This window comes from Hippocampus bargibanti, linkage group LG14, assembly GCF_051943395.1.
Source record: "Hippocampus bargibanti isolate YZ-2025 linkage group LG14, ASM5194339v1, whole genome shotgun sequence".
Classification (NCBI taxonomy): domain Eukaryota; kingdom Metazoa; phylum Chordata; class Actinopteri; order Syngnathiformes; family Syngnathidae; genus Hippocampus; species Hippocampus bargibanti.
In genome coordinates, this window is record NC_142747.1 from 9,948,365 (window position 1) to 9,964,850 (window position 16,486).

At 42.0% G+C, this 16,486-nt stretch overlaps 1 protein-coding gene across 3 annotated transcripts in view; it reads left to right on the forward strand.

Moving 5' to 3' along the window:
• limk1a (LIM domain kinase 1a) overlaps positions 1-16,075 on the forward strand; it is a 34,751-nt gene extending 18,676 nt beyond the window's left edge. For 2 of the 3 annotated variants that reach the window (XM_089014260.1, XM_089014261.1), the window contains 13 exons: positions 9,038-9,147; positions 9,798-10,013; positions 10,146-10,251; positions 10,518-10,729; positions 11,601-11,787; positions 12,085-12,171; positions 13,129-13,260; positions 13,363-13,422; positions 13,502-13,567; positions 13,799-13,967; positions 14,073-14,128; positions 14,513-14,670; positions 14,812-16,075. In XM_089014260.1, the coding sequence (XP_088870386.1) occupies positions 9,038-9,147; positions 9,798-10,013; positions 10,146-10,251; positions 10,518-10,729; positions 11,601-11,787; positions 12,085-12,171; positions 13,129-13,260; positions 13,363-13,422; positions 13,502-13,567; positions 13,799-13,967; positions 14,073-14,128; positions 14,513-14,670; positions 14,812-14,980 (1,728 nt within the window). In that variant the 3' untranslated portion in view covers positions 14,981-16,075. Of the gene's footprint in view, positions 1-5,089; positions 5,335-9,037; positions 9,148-9,797; positions 10,014-10,145; positions 10,252-10,517; positions 10,730-11,600; positions 11,788-12,084; positions 12,172-13,128; positions 13,261-13,362; positions 13,423-13,501; positions 13,568-13,798; positions 13,968-14,072; positions 14,129-14,512; positions 14,671-14,811 lie in introns of those variants that run through there. The other variant, XM_089014262.1, reaches the window with a different exon arrangement.
• The last annotated feature ends 411 nt before the right edge of the window (positions 16,076-16,486 follow it).

The window sequence follows — 16,486 nt, forward strand, 5'->3', positions numbered from 1 at the left end:
AAACTGAATAATTAAGCCAAATTTAAAAAATGCAATGGACAGGTTTTTCAAAGCTAATTCACGGACAGCATTTTTGCGCAAGTGCATTTGTGTGCATTGTCTTGACACACAAGAAATGGATGCCTCAAATAAACATGGTTAGATTCGCTATCCATGGCAAAATGCCCATGATATAATACAATCCCTTCCTTGATCCTTTGCAGTGCAATTTCAGGAATGTAACGTTGCAGAGTCACCCTAAAAGTGCTTAAAGGCAGCATCGCTGGTCTGGTGGCCTTCTCTGGTTTATTCATTTTCCATAAAGCTTGCAGTATTAACCTTGAAGTCATCATCTCGTTTATACTCAACCCAATTTTGACCTGCAAATTTAAAGCTTTAAATCTCCCCCCACACCCACTTCATGAAACAAATCACTACTTAAACACTTCATTTTGTGTTCCCTTAAGATATCAGATTTTGACCTTTGTACGACGATCATAAACATTAAAGTGGGGAAGCTATGTAAAAAAGAAAAACATTGGAGGGTGAGGAGGGGGGGTAGTTTATGACTGTGTACTTAAACATCAAGTTAGTGCTTCCACCTGAGTCGCTACTGTTTAGTTATTTAGCACAATCAAGGCTGTTGCGTTTAAGCTATGGCACTTTCTTTGGGGATCTTTTTATTTTTACTAGCTTTTTTCATCATACAGAAAACCCCGAAGAGTGGAGTGTGAAATTTAAAGTCGCAAGATTTTGTCAGTGAATGATAAACCAACTCAAACGCAGTGCCGGACTTTCCTCTTGATGTTTTCTTTTTTCTGAGATGAACTTGTGTGACTGCCGGGGCCATCCCTGTGTATCATCCATCATTTCAGCACAATATGAAGAAATTCCAAATGATTGAAATGACATCAACAAAGTGAGAAGTCTGTGTTTGCTTTTGAATGTGTTTCCATGACACCCCAAATGTGAAAGGTCTGAATTTAAAGGACAACTAACTAACATGAATTGGTGAAATTGTGTGCCTAAATTTGACCCAGTTTCTGGTCCAGTAGTAGCAAACACTATTTCCATTGCTTTATTATAAATTATAAGACATCAAATAGTTGGTAGACATAACAAGAGGATGACAGTTTGTTTATTTGTTTACCATATTTTCTGGTGTATAAGGCGCACCAATGAATGGTGTATTTCCAAACTGTTTCGATATACTGTATAAGGCGCACCGAACTATAAGGTGCACCCCCAATGAATTCTTTTTGAATACTGTATCCTAGAATTCCTTTTTATTATGCCTCAGCCTCAAAAGTCAGTGGCACAGCATCCCCAGTAACTTATTCACAAGTCCCCAACAGCAACGTGTCTCAGCCGCCTATTAATACCTCACCATTGAGACGGCCTTGAGCCCATGCCTGTCACAAGCGGGCGGGGTCAGTCAGCATACCGAGTCGACAAGGACAAGTGAGACGCCACTTTGGTGTGGGAGTGACACAGCAGTGTGAGAGATTGGACGAGAGAGGAAGGACAGTGATACCAAGATTTAACAGATCTCACAAGCGTAGCGCGTCACATGCCCGATGACAACGCGGCGACATGACGGCATGGGTACAGTCCATCAACAACGTGACTTACTGTTTAAATTTACTATCCACACATAATTTGATCTGCTTGTACTCACTTGGGTTACAGATGAATGTTTTTTTTAACCCATTCACTGCCAGTTCCGAATTTATTGGGAATTGACGTGGAGCGGCATTCCCAAATTTGTTCGGGTTTTGGTTTTTCTTGCGGGGTCGGGGGTGCCAATAAAGCACTGGTCAGACCTCTGGCAATGTGTTTTCCCTTCCATGAGAGGGCTGCATTTGCCTTTTGTACAGCCGCCTCCACTTGCACCTCATATTACTTCAGACCTATATAACTTAAGAATTAACTCTTTTTTTCTGATGAAAGAAGAGAGTCTAAGCACTGCAGTGACTGTTTATATAATCCTAAAACTCAATATTCTGTGGGTCCTGCAATATAAGTGAAAATGACAAAAATCCTTGCACGAGAGTGCACACATCTTTGCACATCATCCGGCAGTGAATTAGTTTACTTTGATCTCTGGAAGATATGAACCTCATACTTCAAAGTGGAGTTCTGTTTGGATAGAGCTTCCCATAGCTCACATAATGCAGTACATGTACATATTTACATTATTTATAATTTTGTTTTTTTTATTGTTTTTAATCAGACTGCAGTTATGGCCAGGTTGTCTGTTGTGCTTATTTATCTCAATTTGCTGCAAAACCTGCTGACATCATCGATAATTCAATGATAATGCAAAATCAGTACCGAACTTAAAATTAAAGGGGGTAATCAAAATGTAGGTGTAAATAGTATTGTGCAATTTAGTTACTTTTTTTTTGTACGTGTGTACAAGGTTCAACCAAAAGTGAAGACAGTTTCAATATCAGGAATTGGTTGTCGTGATAGTGCATGAAGTCAGACTAAGGAGTCATAAAATGTTCATTTTAATGTGCAACAACAAATGTCACATGACTTATGCGAGGCATTTCAACATGAGTCACTCTGTTGTGGTCACAATGTGCCAAAGTGGGAGATTCGAAAGTAAGAATAGCATTTGCTGATGACATGTGTGTGGAAGGGGGCGGGGGGTGATAGCCGGCCGGCGTGCGTTCAAGAGTGGGCGGGACCAAACAGGAAGTGATGAAGTCATAGCGAGGGTGGGGGGTGTTGGTGTGGGAGGGATGAGCTCAGCTGCAGAGGCGTCGTTTGCTCGCTTCTCACCCTCCCAGTCCAGCTTCAGTGTTCTGCCGCTGTGACCGCTGCCGGCTTGTGCATATTTTTTGGGTGTATTGAGTCCGCCACTTCTCTTTAGAATGCACTAGAAGAGAACACAGACGCCGGCTGTTACTGGCTGACATGGTGGGAGACTTATTTTTCTGGAGCTTCTGCTGTCTTAGGCTGTGGAAAAGGGACAAGAAGGTGAGTGGGAGTTTGGATGCTGATGCTGATGATATCTTGCCGTGAGTATGCAAGAGAAGGCAAGTGGTTGACGCGGTTTGCCGGTCGCTGCGTGGACTTCACTTAAATTTGAAGCCAGTAACTGCCTCGCTGCAGAATATGTGTCATTTCAATCTGGGTCACTTGGATGCTATGTAATTCCCGATGTCTCCTCTTTTCTGAGAGGCGCTCGAGGCGTTTTCTTCATGCAAAACTGATGAGCCATAGGCACTATTTTTAGAGAAAATGGATGTCCCGGTTGTATGATAATGTATTCATCTTTGACTTCTGCTTTTCCGGGCTTTAACTGCTCTGCACCACAGTGGTTGTAATTTCTACACGCAGAAGCATAGGGCTAACTACATTACTGGAGTCTTTAAAAGCCAGGCCTGTTCTTCTTTGCAGTTCGAGGTTGACGGGGGTTTCCATTCTGAGCCCACTGCCTCCTCTGTGGCTCTTTAAACTCAATTGTATTTTCCTAAAATAGTGCCAAGTTCATTACAGTGAGTTAAAGCAAAGCCATATCCACTTTTATTTTATTGAGCCCATTGAAAAATGTGTCTGCTGCTTACATGAGGTCATTGTCCTTCATACTAAGCCAGACTGACTGGTGCTGGTGGAGGGTGAGGTTCCCTTGTTCATAAGTTCTCACCTGTTTATATATATATATATATATATATATATATGTGACAATTTGGAGTGGTCAATCTGCCTGCCATGCATGTTTTTGGAGTGTGGGAGGTCCGGGGAGAACATGCAAACTCCGCACAGGGAGGCCGGACCGGGACGCGAACCGGCGACCTCTGCACTGTGAGGCCGGTGTGCTAACCACTCGACTACCGGGCCGCTGGATCTTTTTATTTCTTTTATTGCTACAACACAGTATGGCAGAAGGGATGGGCGAAGTCGCATGGGTTTCGTCTTGTGAGTAACATACGACTTCTCCAAGTACAGTAAAGTCTCGTTATATCGATATTCAAGGGAGTCCGAAAAAATATAGATATAACCGGGACTATCGATATATCCGACCCTGTTTGCATGTAATTTTCTCCGTGCGTGCATAGAAATAGTATCGATATAACCGGGACTATCGATATATCCGATATCGATATAACGAGACTTTACTGTAGTTCTCAATATGCAAAACATTGTAAATAACAAAACAGAATGAACAACATGTGATCGAATAGTGGTTATTTACAGAAAAAGAGAAAACAAGTTACTGTTATTTACATGATGTCCCTGACATCACATTCGAGACGGTCGCCGCGAACATGCGGTCCGTCGGATAATGGCGGCACAGTTCAACACGCCACGAACACGGCCAAATGAAACACGACACAAGAAACGAAATATTGTCCAATAAAAACGAAGTGAAACAATCATTACCTGCAACACAGTATGGCAGAAGGGATGTGTGAAGTCGCATGGGTTTCGTCTTGTGATTAACTGCGCAACAGAAAAGCACTATGAAGCACATGTGCTTCCATGTTCCACTCGACAAAACTTGCACAACAAGTAATCTGGACTCGAAAGGAATCCGGGAACTAATTAGATTATTTATAATTTTGTTTTTTTTATTGTTTTTAATCAGACTGCAGTTATGGCCAGGTTGTCTGTTGTGCTTATTTATCTCAATTTGCTGCAAAACCTGCTGACATCATCGATAATTCAATGATAATGCAAAATCAGTACCGAACTTAAAATTAAAGGGGGTAATCAAAATGTAGGTGTAAATAGTATTGTGCAATTTAGTTACTTTTTTTTTGTACGTGTGTACAAGGTTCAACCAAAAGTGAAGACAGTTTCAATATCAGGAATTGGTTGTCGTGATAGTGCATGAAGTCAGACTAAGGAGTCATAAAATGTTCATTTTAATGTGCAACAACAAATGTCACATGACTTATGCGAGGCATTTCAACATGAGTCACTCTGTTGTGGTCACAATGTGCCAAAGTGGGAGATTCGAAAGTAAGAATAGCATTTGCTGATGACATGTGTGTGGAAGGGGGCGGGGGGTGATAGCCGGCCGGCGTGCGTTCAAGAGTGGGCGGGACCAAACAGGAAGTGATGAAGTCATAGCGAGGGTGGGGGGTGTTGGTGTGGGAGGGATGAGCTCAGCTGCAGAGGCGTCGTTTGCTCGCTTCTCACCCTCCCAGTCCAGCTTCAGTGTTCTGCCGCTGTGACCGCTGCCGGCTTGTGCATATTTTTTGGGTGTATTGAGTCCGCCACTTCTCTTTAGAATGCACTAGAAGAGAACACAGACGCCGGCTGTTACTGGCTGACATGGTGGGAGACTTATTTTTCTGGAGCTTCTGCTGTCTTAGGCTGTGGAAAAGGGACAAGAAGGTGAGTGGGAGTTTGGATGCTGATGCTGATGATATCTTGCCGTGAGTATGCAAGAGAAGGCAAGTGGTTGACGCGGTTTGCCGGTCGCTGCGTGGACTTCACTTAAATTTGAAGCCAGTAACTGCCTCGCTGCAGAATATGTGTCATTTCAATCTGGGTCACTTGGATGCTATGTAATTCCCGATGTCTCCTCTTTTCTGAGAGGCGCTCGAGGCGTTTTCTTCATGCAAAACTGATGAGCCATAGGCACTATTTTTAGAGAAAATGGATGTCCCGGTTGTATGATAATGTATTCATCTTTGACTTCTGCTTTTCCGGGCTTTAACTGCTCTGCACCACAGTGGTTGTAATTTCTACACGCAGAAGCATAGGGCTAACTACATTACTGGAGTCTTTAAAAGCCAGGCCTGTTCTTCTTTGCAGTTCGAGGTTGACGGGGGTTTCCATTCTGAGCCCACTGCCTCCTCTGTGGCTCTTTAAACTCAATTGTATTTTCCTAAAATAGTGCCAAGTTCATTACAGTGAGTTAAAGCAAAGCCATATCCACTTTTATTTTATTGAGCCCATTGAAAAATGTGTCTGCTGCTTACATGAGGTCATTGTCCTTCATACTAAGCCAGACTGACTGGTGCTGGTGGAGGGTGAGGTTCCCTTGTTCATAAGTTCTCACCTGTTTATATATATATATATATATATATGTGTGACAATTTGGAGTGGTCAATCTGCCTGCCATGCATGTTTTTGGAGTGTGGGAGGTCCGGGGAGAACATGCAAACTCCGCACAGGGAGGCCGGACCGGGACGCGAACCGGCGACCTCTGCACTGTGAGGCCGGTGTGCTAACCACTCGACTACCGGGCCGCTGGATCTTTTTATTTCTTTTATTGCTACAACACAGTATGGCAGAAGGGATGGGCGAAGTCGCATGGGTTTCGTCTTGTGAGTAACATACGACTTCTCCAAGTACAGTAAAGTCTCGTTATATCGATATTCAAGGGAGTCCGAAAAAATATAGATATAACCGGGACTATCGATATATCCGACCCTGTTTGCATGTAATTTTCTCCGTGCGTGCATAGAAATAGTATCGATATAACCGGGACTATCGATATATCCGATATCGATATAACGAGACTTTACTGTAGTTCTCAATATGCAAAACATTGTAAATAACAAAACAGAATGAACAACATGTGATCGAATAGTGGTTATTTACAGAAAAAGAGAAAACAAGTTACTGTTATTTACATGATGTCCCTGACATCACATTCGAGACGGTCGCCGCGAACATGCGGTCCGTCGGATAATGGCGGCACAGTTCAACACGCCACGAACACGGCCAAATGAAACACGACACAAGAAACGAAATATTGTCCAATAAAAACGAAGTGAAACAATCATTACCTGCAACACAGTATGGCAGAAGGGATGTGTGAAGTCGCATGGGTTTCGTCTTGTGATTAACTGCGCAACAGAAAAGCACTATGAAGCACATGTGCTTCCATGTTCCACTCGACAAAACTTGCACAACAAGTAATCTGGACTCGAAAGGAATCCGGGAACTAATTAGATAACACTACACAGTACAAAAGGGGAAACAAAATAAGATATTGTCATGAAAATGTGTGTTAATCCAGACCATCAGAGAAATGCGACTCGCCATAAGTCTCGTCCAAGTAGTGCTGCAAACTATGGGCGGGACTTAGTGCCACACTGTGCGCCATTCACTGTGCGGAGATAAGAAGGGCTTAATGTGCATTATTTTTATTTTATTTTTTGGTTATTATTATTTTTGACTGACCTGAACATTGTCTGTGGAATGTGCAAGACACTTTTCAGACTGCCACATTCGAATTGTGAAAAACATGCGAGTACAACTCTGTCAAGAGGTGCTTGACAGGTGATGTTCTTATTACTATTAGTCACAACTGCTGGTATTCATTGATTGATTGCTTGCTTGGACAACACGTTAAAATAAAATAAAAATAATGCGCATTAAGCCCTTCTTATCTCCGTTTGCTAATTTTGCCAAAGTGATGTCATAGTGAATGTAATTGTGTGAGCCAATTTCGATATGAATCAAACAATGAGCTTTAAGTGCAGGTGTGTCAAGAGATGGAGTGAATTTTTCACAAACTTCCTACAGTCATTGTGTCTGAATATAATCAGTTATGAAAGCCCCTATTCACCCAACAGTTCGGCCTTCTCCCGTGGTCAGAGTTTGCCAAACCATAATGAGCTCATACACAGTTGATAGAATACAACAACCAGACAACAAGCTATCTTATTGAGTAAAAATGTGATGCAATTGTTTATACACGTGAATTGTTTGGTCAACAGTCACATGGTCACCCGCACCACACAAGTACTGGCTTCCATTTGGATATGTTACAACAGCTTCATTCTCCTCGTATTTTTCTCGAGCTTAAATATATTTCACCTTCATAATTGCCACCTTGGTGTGGATGTGTTTCCTTATCATAATAACCCGAGCTGTCGTCTTGTCATAACATGGTTTGAGTGGCTATGCATGTGTGTATGATATTAAGCTAATAGCAGCTGTGGTGTCATATTATACAGAGCCACACACCCTTTTCATCCCTGTCCAGCTGTCCTCTCTTCTTCCTGTTTCCAGTTTGGCAGGGCACGCACACACACACACACACACACACACACACGCACACACACACACACACACACACACACACTTGTGTTTCCATCACAACAGAGATATTGACGTTCCATTCATTTCCTGAAGCCCTCATTTGATTAGATGTGCAGTAATAAATTACTGTATTTTCAGCACTATGAGTCGCACCTAAAAACCGTCATTTTTTTTCGAAAGTGGATGATGAGCCTTATAATTCAGTGTGCTTTATATTTGGGAAAAGTTTTTAAATATGTAATTAATTGAAGGTATGCCTTATAATGCGATGCACCTTATATATCGGAAAAAAAACTTAATGTGTCATTCGTTGAATGTGCACTTTATAATCCGGTGCCTCTGATAGTCCCGAAAATACGGTACTTCTATTCAAGGGGTCATTGAACAGTAAATGTACTTTGTATTATTATAATATTGCTTCTTCTTTCTTTCAAAATATTGTGTAAGATGATTCTCTTGCATCCGATAAATATCATAAATGAACTGTTCTTGGCTCGTGTGTTAAAATATAAATTCTCCCAAGAGGTCTTTTTTTTTTTTTTCAAAATCAGCCATGGCCAATATGCTTGAGCAGAGTATTGCTCCTGCCATCTCTTAGTGTGCGTTTCCCGTTGTCAGTGCTGCTCTCCCAAGAGGGTGGGGTGGGAGGCATATGGCTATGGACACTGATTTAATTGATTCGACTTGGACTGATGCTGTCCATGTTTCCCCCTCTTTGTCTCGGGTTTCTCCCTTTCTTTGTGTTTCAAATGTTCATTTTTAAAGTGACTCTTTAGCCGTGCATTTTAGATGTTTTGCACACATTACATTTAAGAGTACTTTTGCTGGTCGTGCCGAGCCACATCTTTAGGTACATATGGAGACAATTATTAATTATGGTTGACACATCTTCAAGATGTGTTAATATCACAAGCTTAGATTGAAGGTTTTCAAGTTAAACTTTTCTTGCATTACCACCCACATGAGTTACAAGCCTTTGTGTTGCTTTGTGTTCAAGAGGTTTGACTCACCTAACATTGCATTTTGTTTTCTCTCGCAGGTCGCAGGGGAGCAAAAGTATCACCCCGAATGCTTCACCTGTCTTAATTGCAGGACATTCATCGGTGATGGCGACACATACGCACTGGTGGAGCGATCCAAACTCTATTGGTGAGCTTTGACTTTTGAAGAAAAAAATACAATAAATAAAACTTCAGTCTTTTGAAGTGCACTAAAAAAAGAAAATTAAAAAAAGGAAAATACACGGTGAGGGGGCACTTGTATGCATTTATAATTAACTCATTTACTGCCAGACGTACAAAAATGTGTCCACTCCAGTGCCAGGATTTTTGTCTTTGTCAGTTGAATTCTAGGACCCACAGAATATTGACTTTTAGGACTATATAAACATTCAGTGCAGCGCAAGAAACCATAGACTTTCTCCTTAATTCTTCCTCAATTTTATGGGTCTGGAGTTATATGAGCTTGAAATGAGGGCGGCTGTCCAAAATACAATGCAATACATACAGTACATTAGTTTATATAGCGCTCTAACAAGAACTGAAGCTGGAACAAAGCGCTAACATGGAAAAAAAAGAAAAGGTTGCCCCCTTGTGGAAAAGAAAAAACTTTGCCAGAGGCCATGGCCAGCGCTTTATCGGCACCCATGTATAAAAAAAACAAAACCCGAACACATTCGGGAATGGCGCTCTTCGTCATATTTTCAATTCCCGAATAAATTCATGAATGGCAGTGAATGAGTTAAACACCGAACACCAATCATGATTGAGATGTCTCCATGTTTATTCGCCTCCCTTCAGTGGTCACTGTTACTACGAGACCATCGTCACTCCCGTGTCGCTGCCCAACTCACCATGTTCAAGGATCCCTCACACAGTCACGCTGGTGTCGATCCCCGCCACCGCCGAGGGCACCAACGGCCGCCGGGGGAGGGGTTTCTCAGTGGCTATCGACCAGTCGCTCAGCCCCAATGAAGACTGCAGTCCTGAACTCGGACGTACTGTCAGGGTCTCTCAGTGAGTCTCCATGGTCACGGTTTTGAGAAACGGAGGAGCAAGCAATACATGATGACGGAATTAAGATATTGAACAGTTCCAGAATTTTGAGAGAAGAGAGTGAGAAAACCCCTTTGTTTTTGTCCCACCCAGGGTGGATTTCGATTGCATCAGTCCAGATATAAAAAATTCCATTCATGTTGGAGACAGGATCCTAGAAATCAACGGGACGCCAATCCACAATGTTCCTCTGGATGAGGTAATATTTATTTAGCCTGCTAAACATTTATTAACCGGATGCTACTTAGCAATTCTTGTTTTTTTGTCGCTTCATTTTGTGAGCAAAACAGCGAATTTTTTGTATTTGATGAGCCTCTTGGGTTTTCAACATTGTTTACATAAATTTCATCCATTTTGTTTTATTGAATTTCATATTGCAACATAATGCCTTACCATTTCTTTGCTCATCCACAATTGCTTGTACTGTCATGTGGGACTTGACTTTTTCAGTCTTTCCTTTCTCAGATCGACCTGCTCATTCAGGAAACAAGCCGTTTGCTCCAGCTCACCATCGAACACGACCCCCACGGTCGTGCGCAAGAAGCGAGTTTGTCAGAGGCCAGCCAGCAGGTGGATGGCCCGTTGTCCCCTCCACCGCCTGCTGGGCCCAGCCCCATTTTGCCCATCCTGCCTGTCACCCAATCTCCAATCCCGGACATGAAATCACGCCTTGTTACGTAAGACACTTTATTTTCCTGTGCCGGTCCCAAGCCCGAATAAATACAGAGGGCTGTGTCAGGAAAGGTATCCGACATAAAAGCTTAGCCAAAACAATCATGCGAATCAAACCTCTGAAGATGGAGGACACTGATTCGCTGTGGCCACCCCTGAAGGGAAAAGCCGGAAGGAAAATATTTTAATTTGTAGATTGAAAAAATGTTGGACTATAATGTATTTACAGTTTTGTTTATTGTGCTCTATTTTATCTCATTCGCTGCCATTCCTTTATTCAGGAATTGAAAAGTGTGACGTAAAGCGCCATGCCCAAATGTGTTCTTTTTTTTTTTTTTTTTTTGCGGGGACATCGATAAAGCGCTGGTCACATCTCTGGCAATCTTTTTCCCTTCCCGAAGGAGGCAGCATTTGCCTTTTGTCCATGTGAGCACTTTGTTACGCTTCAACGGTTGTTAAAGCGCTATATAAATCAATATATACAATATATTGTATTTGTACAGCCGCCCCCATTTCAAGCTCCGATAACTCCAGACCCATATAACTAATTCCATATGAAGGAATTAACTCTTTTTCCTGATGAAAGAAGAGCATCTAAGGTTTCTAACGCTGCATTGAATATTTATGTAGTCCTAAAACTCTAGTCTGTGGGTCCTGCAATTTGAGTCAAAATGACAAAACCCCTGGCGCTGGAGTGGACACGTTTGCATATCGTCTGGCAATGAATGAGTTAACTATACAATGTCATATCATGAGTTCCAGTTAAAAATATTTACTATAATGATTTGTGTTCATTGAAACAAAATATCTAACAAATACTAAACCCATAATAAAAATACAGAAAAAATTATTTTGTACATGAATGACTTTCTCCAGGCGGAGCTACAGCATTGATAAGTCGCCAGGTTCCAGCAAAGCCGCATCCCCCATCTCGCCAAGGAAAGACATCAACCGCTCGGAGTCACTTCGAGTCGTCTCCAACCGGACACATCGCATCTTTCGTCCATCTGACCTCATCCACGGAGAAGTGCTCGGGAAGGGCTGTTTCGGACAGGCCATCAAGGTACTTTCGATGTTTTGACATTTAAATGCAGTACGCCTTAGTGTTTTTGAGAGATGCCGTGTTTTGTACTCACATCCAAAATTCCAGAAGATAGCAACATTGCGATATGTCAGAATGCAAAGAAATTATGAAATTACAATCTTTCATCTCCAAACCAAATTGCAACATTGCTCACTGTGCAACACAGCGGTCCCCAAATGGCTAAAATGAACGAAACATCGAGAAATGAACCAGACAATGTCTCATTGCATCGTGAGGCTTCATGAAGCTTCATTCTAGCCATCTCTACTCTTGTAGGTGACCCACAGGGAGACTGGAGAGGTGATGGTGATGAAAGAGTTGATTCGCTTCGATGATGATACGCAAAGGACATTCCTGAAAGAGGTGAGCCCATGTTAATTTCATCTTTTATTTTACCATGTAGAAAAGGAACGCCTTTGTGCCAAATTGTCATCAGCGTATAAACGCAGGTCAAGTGAATGGGATTTTTCTACAAGCGAATGACCTCAAATGTCCTCAGAGATGCTTCATTGTCAGAGGAGTGAACTTCCCAGACTAATTTCCTGAAGTGGTTGACGTGTAGGAAATGGGCTGCTCAAAGAATGCGCTGTCAGCATCATTTTTCATTGGCCACAGACCAAAGATAGCAGTGCCATCTAGAGGCTCACAAGCAACGTACGGACGCTGATGTTGACCATAAATTTAACCAGACCTTTTCTGCATCCTCTATGCCGTCATATTGTGATTATTCGTCTACGTCGACAAATCTGAAGGGGTTGAATGTTTTTGAATAAACTGATAAAGCTTAATACTGATTAAATAAATAACTGAGTAACTGCATTAATGAATAAATAAACACCCAAAATTCACCAGTTTTTACCCTCTATAAAGCTGACTCATTGCCTAACCAAGGACATGTATGTCATTTCTGGCTCCACGTGTTCAATCCCAGGCACACATGTGCACACACGAATGGATGGATGGATGGATGAATAGATTTTGATAGCTGGATGGATGGGTGGGCTGTCAACTGGATCGATGGATGGATGGATGATGGATATTTATACTCAATCTGGAAAAAAAAAATCAATAATAATAAATAAATTAATAAATTAGAAAAACTCCAAAACAAATTGAAAGAAAGTCTTTCAAGGTGGTACAGATGAATGTGTTTCTGGCAACTTCTTTCCTGACCCATAACAAGAGGTTTTGATTCAATTCTTGTAACGGAAGATCAGGAAGCACCCCTAAAGTCTAAAACTGACCACAGAAAAGTTCCTATTTTATTCCGGAAGGCTGTTGATGTTAAAGTCATTAAATTGTCATGTGATGTCTTCTCAGGTGAAGGTCATGCGTTGCTTGGATCATCCCAATGTGCTTAAATTCATCGGCGTCCTCTACAAAGACAAACGGCTGAACTTTATAGCAGAGTATATTAAGGGTGGCACTTTGAGGGAAATCATCAAGAAAATGGTGAGAGGAATTCATTCACGGAGAGGAAATGCCCAAATCATTTTTTTTTGCAAGATCGAGAATGATCTGTGTCCTCTTAACAGTGATTTTTTTTTCTCCCAGGATAGCAACTACCCTTGGAACCAGAGGGTCGGTTTTGCCCAGGACATCGCCGCTGGGATGGTGAGTTGAACAAGCGTGTCAACACTTTACAAAATCCAACTGGATTAGTTAATGATCTGTTTTCTCCTTTGTCGTGTAGTCATATCTGCATTCCATGAACATCATCCACCGAGACCTGAACTCTCACAACTGTCTTGTCCGAGAGGTACGAAGTACACTTTTATAGTGCATGTTTTCTTTGCACAATCAACACAGTCGATCTATTGTCTCAAAAACGAGGCTACCGTTCACCTTTAGCGCCTTAAGTGAAGTTAAATCTCAAGCAGCAAATCACGGCTTAATGTCCTGCTTTCTCAGAGATCTTTCTTTGTTTGATTCTAAACCTCCGATGGCAACGAGTACTTTAACAGCAGACATTTTGTGTATGTTTGTGAAGAATAACACAGTGGTGGTGGCAGACTTTGGATTGGCGCGCCTCATGGTGGACGATAAACACGAGGAGAAGTTTTCACAGGGTAAACTATCAGGTTTGAAGAAACCCGATCGGAGGAAAAGGTACACCGTGGTGGGGAACCCATACTGGATGGCTCCTGAAATGATCCACGGTATGAATGAGAATGCATCTTATTCAGGCATACCTCTTGGATGAAAAGTACATGTTAGATCGTCAATTTGAAATGCAATCTGTTTTTGTCCTTTTGCCTTCCTAGGAAAGAGTTATGATGAGAGGGTGGACATCTTCTCGTTTGGTATTATGCTCTGCGAGGTGAGTCATCCTTCTGGACGTTGTTGTTATGTAGTATTAAGAGCAGAGGATGCAATTCTTATTTGCATTTGGTTTCCATACTATGTAATTGTAAAAATGTTCCAAAATAAACAAACAATCGTGCAGCCATCCATTCCAAAGAACTGAAAAGTATCCACTGCTGATGCAACCGGTGGTTTTTGTCCCTGGCAGTTCAGGTTGTTCCAAGGGTCAGAATGACATTTTCAGAGAGGACAGTATTGCGTATAGACTAGAGAAGGCTGAAAATCATGCTCTGCGGTCTATGTAGCTTTTAGTCTTGGGGTTTTATTTGATTGCAGTTGCAAATGTGCTAGGATTCCTTCTTTTCCCTTTACTCTTGTGTTTTTTTTTGTGTTCTTTCAGATAATTGGAAGGGTCAACGCTGACCCAGACTACCTCCCCAGGGCGGTGGATTTTGGATTGAACGTGTCGGGCTTCCTAGAGCACTACTGTCCCCCCGATTGTCCCACGGCCTTTTTCCCCATTGCTGCTGTGTGCTGCGACCTTGATGCTGATAAACGGTCAGTTCGAGCGTGGATGGGAAAAGTTGGACTCATCATGAGTCACAAACTTTAGTGAGCTCCTTTAATAGACAGATTTGTTTTAGGCCAGCTGACCTTTTTACGAGATTTGAAAACTGACAGTTTCTTATACATGTGTAGGCCAGCTTTCTCTAAACTGGAGGGATGGTTGGAGAACCTGAAGATGCACTTGGACATGGGCCTGCCACTTGTGTCTGAAATGGAACAGCTGCACAGGGCCTTCTGGGAGAAAAACAACATCACTCGGGCCGAAAACGGCCTGCACGTTCACCCTGAACAGCAGGAATAAGAACGGACTGGACAGAAGAAAGAAAGGGTCCAAGTGACCCAAACATGCAATGTAACTTTCTCTATGCCCCCGAGCAGATGCAAAACATGGCTCAGGCCTAGCAGGTAGACTCAGGAGGACAAACGTGCATCTGAAAAGCCACACACACCCACCCACACAGAGGGGTGTGGCGAAATTGTGTTTTTAGTCTTTCGCATCTCTCCTCCCTGCTCAGGTGGCATCTTCAATATTGCAATGTGCACTCTAGTGTACATAGTTGGCGACATTGTAAATGTGTGAAATATTGTAAATGTACAGACATATTTTCTATACGTATTTACATCATTGCTATATTTTTAGCGACTGGCCTGACTCAAAATGATAGAGATTGAAAGGTTTTGACTGGAGTTTAGGGGGATCATCATTTGATCGATCATTAGTTGGTAGTGCATCTCAGTTTTTGCGCATTGAAACTGTTCCCTTCCTCATTGGAAGTGAATGAAAACACCCTTCAAATTCTGACCGAAGGCCGATACGGTTGACAGTATATCTATAATGTTCATCTTAATCGTACCAGATCCTTGCTCCTCCTCTGTGTCCACCTGCTGTATCTGTCTGTAGATATCACTTGATACTGCGTGTCTTTTTTCCATCCCTTTGTCTGTGTCCAAAATGTATACAGTTGCAACGCCTTGGAATTTATTGTTTCCGCAAAATGTATCACTTGCACCTTTTCAAATCCCTTGGCTGTTAACTAAAAAAAAAAAGTTGATTTCCGGCTTATGTTCACACAAGCTGCATGGTACAATTGCTGTAGTTGTTTTGCCTTTGAAGCCTGAATATTGTGATGTTAAATACCATTTTTTTAAAATAAGATATGAAGCAAAACAGCATCTGTTTTACATATGAAAACCACTGAAATCTTTTGTATAGATTTTCATTTGCACTATAATAACCAAAATGGCTAGTTAAAGCCATGTTTCTTTTTATCTCCTTCTTTGGGCTACTTGTGATATGAAGGAAATAATGTAGGTTCAGGTTGATCTAATGATGCAAGACACTGAATGAGCCTTTGAAAATATGCCATTTGGGAAAATACATCCTCTCGAAATCAAACTGGTCTCGATTCATAAAATGATGTCATATTTCAGACGGTTTACTCTACTTTTTGATTGACTATCAACTGTGGCGGCAATTTAGTTGACGATTTCGGTTTTAGAGCATGCCCAGTTTGAAAGCTCCTGAGGATGGAGTGTTCCTGTGTTAGCTTCTCTGAGGATGTGGTGTCCCAACTCTGCTTGCTGCCTTGCTCAGTAGTCCTTTCGTCAACCATGTTGTGTGTAATGTCTGATGGCTTGGCTGCAAACGTTGACCGCTAGTCTTTTGCCCAAAGCAGAACTTAACTTCCGACTTTTTGCTACTCCCATTTGGCTCAGGGCTGTCATTTCCTGGTTTTCCTTCATCATGAAATCAATGCATAACACAGTAACGATCTACGTAAAGTGCATGTCGTCGCTATAGAGCCTG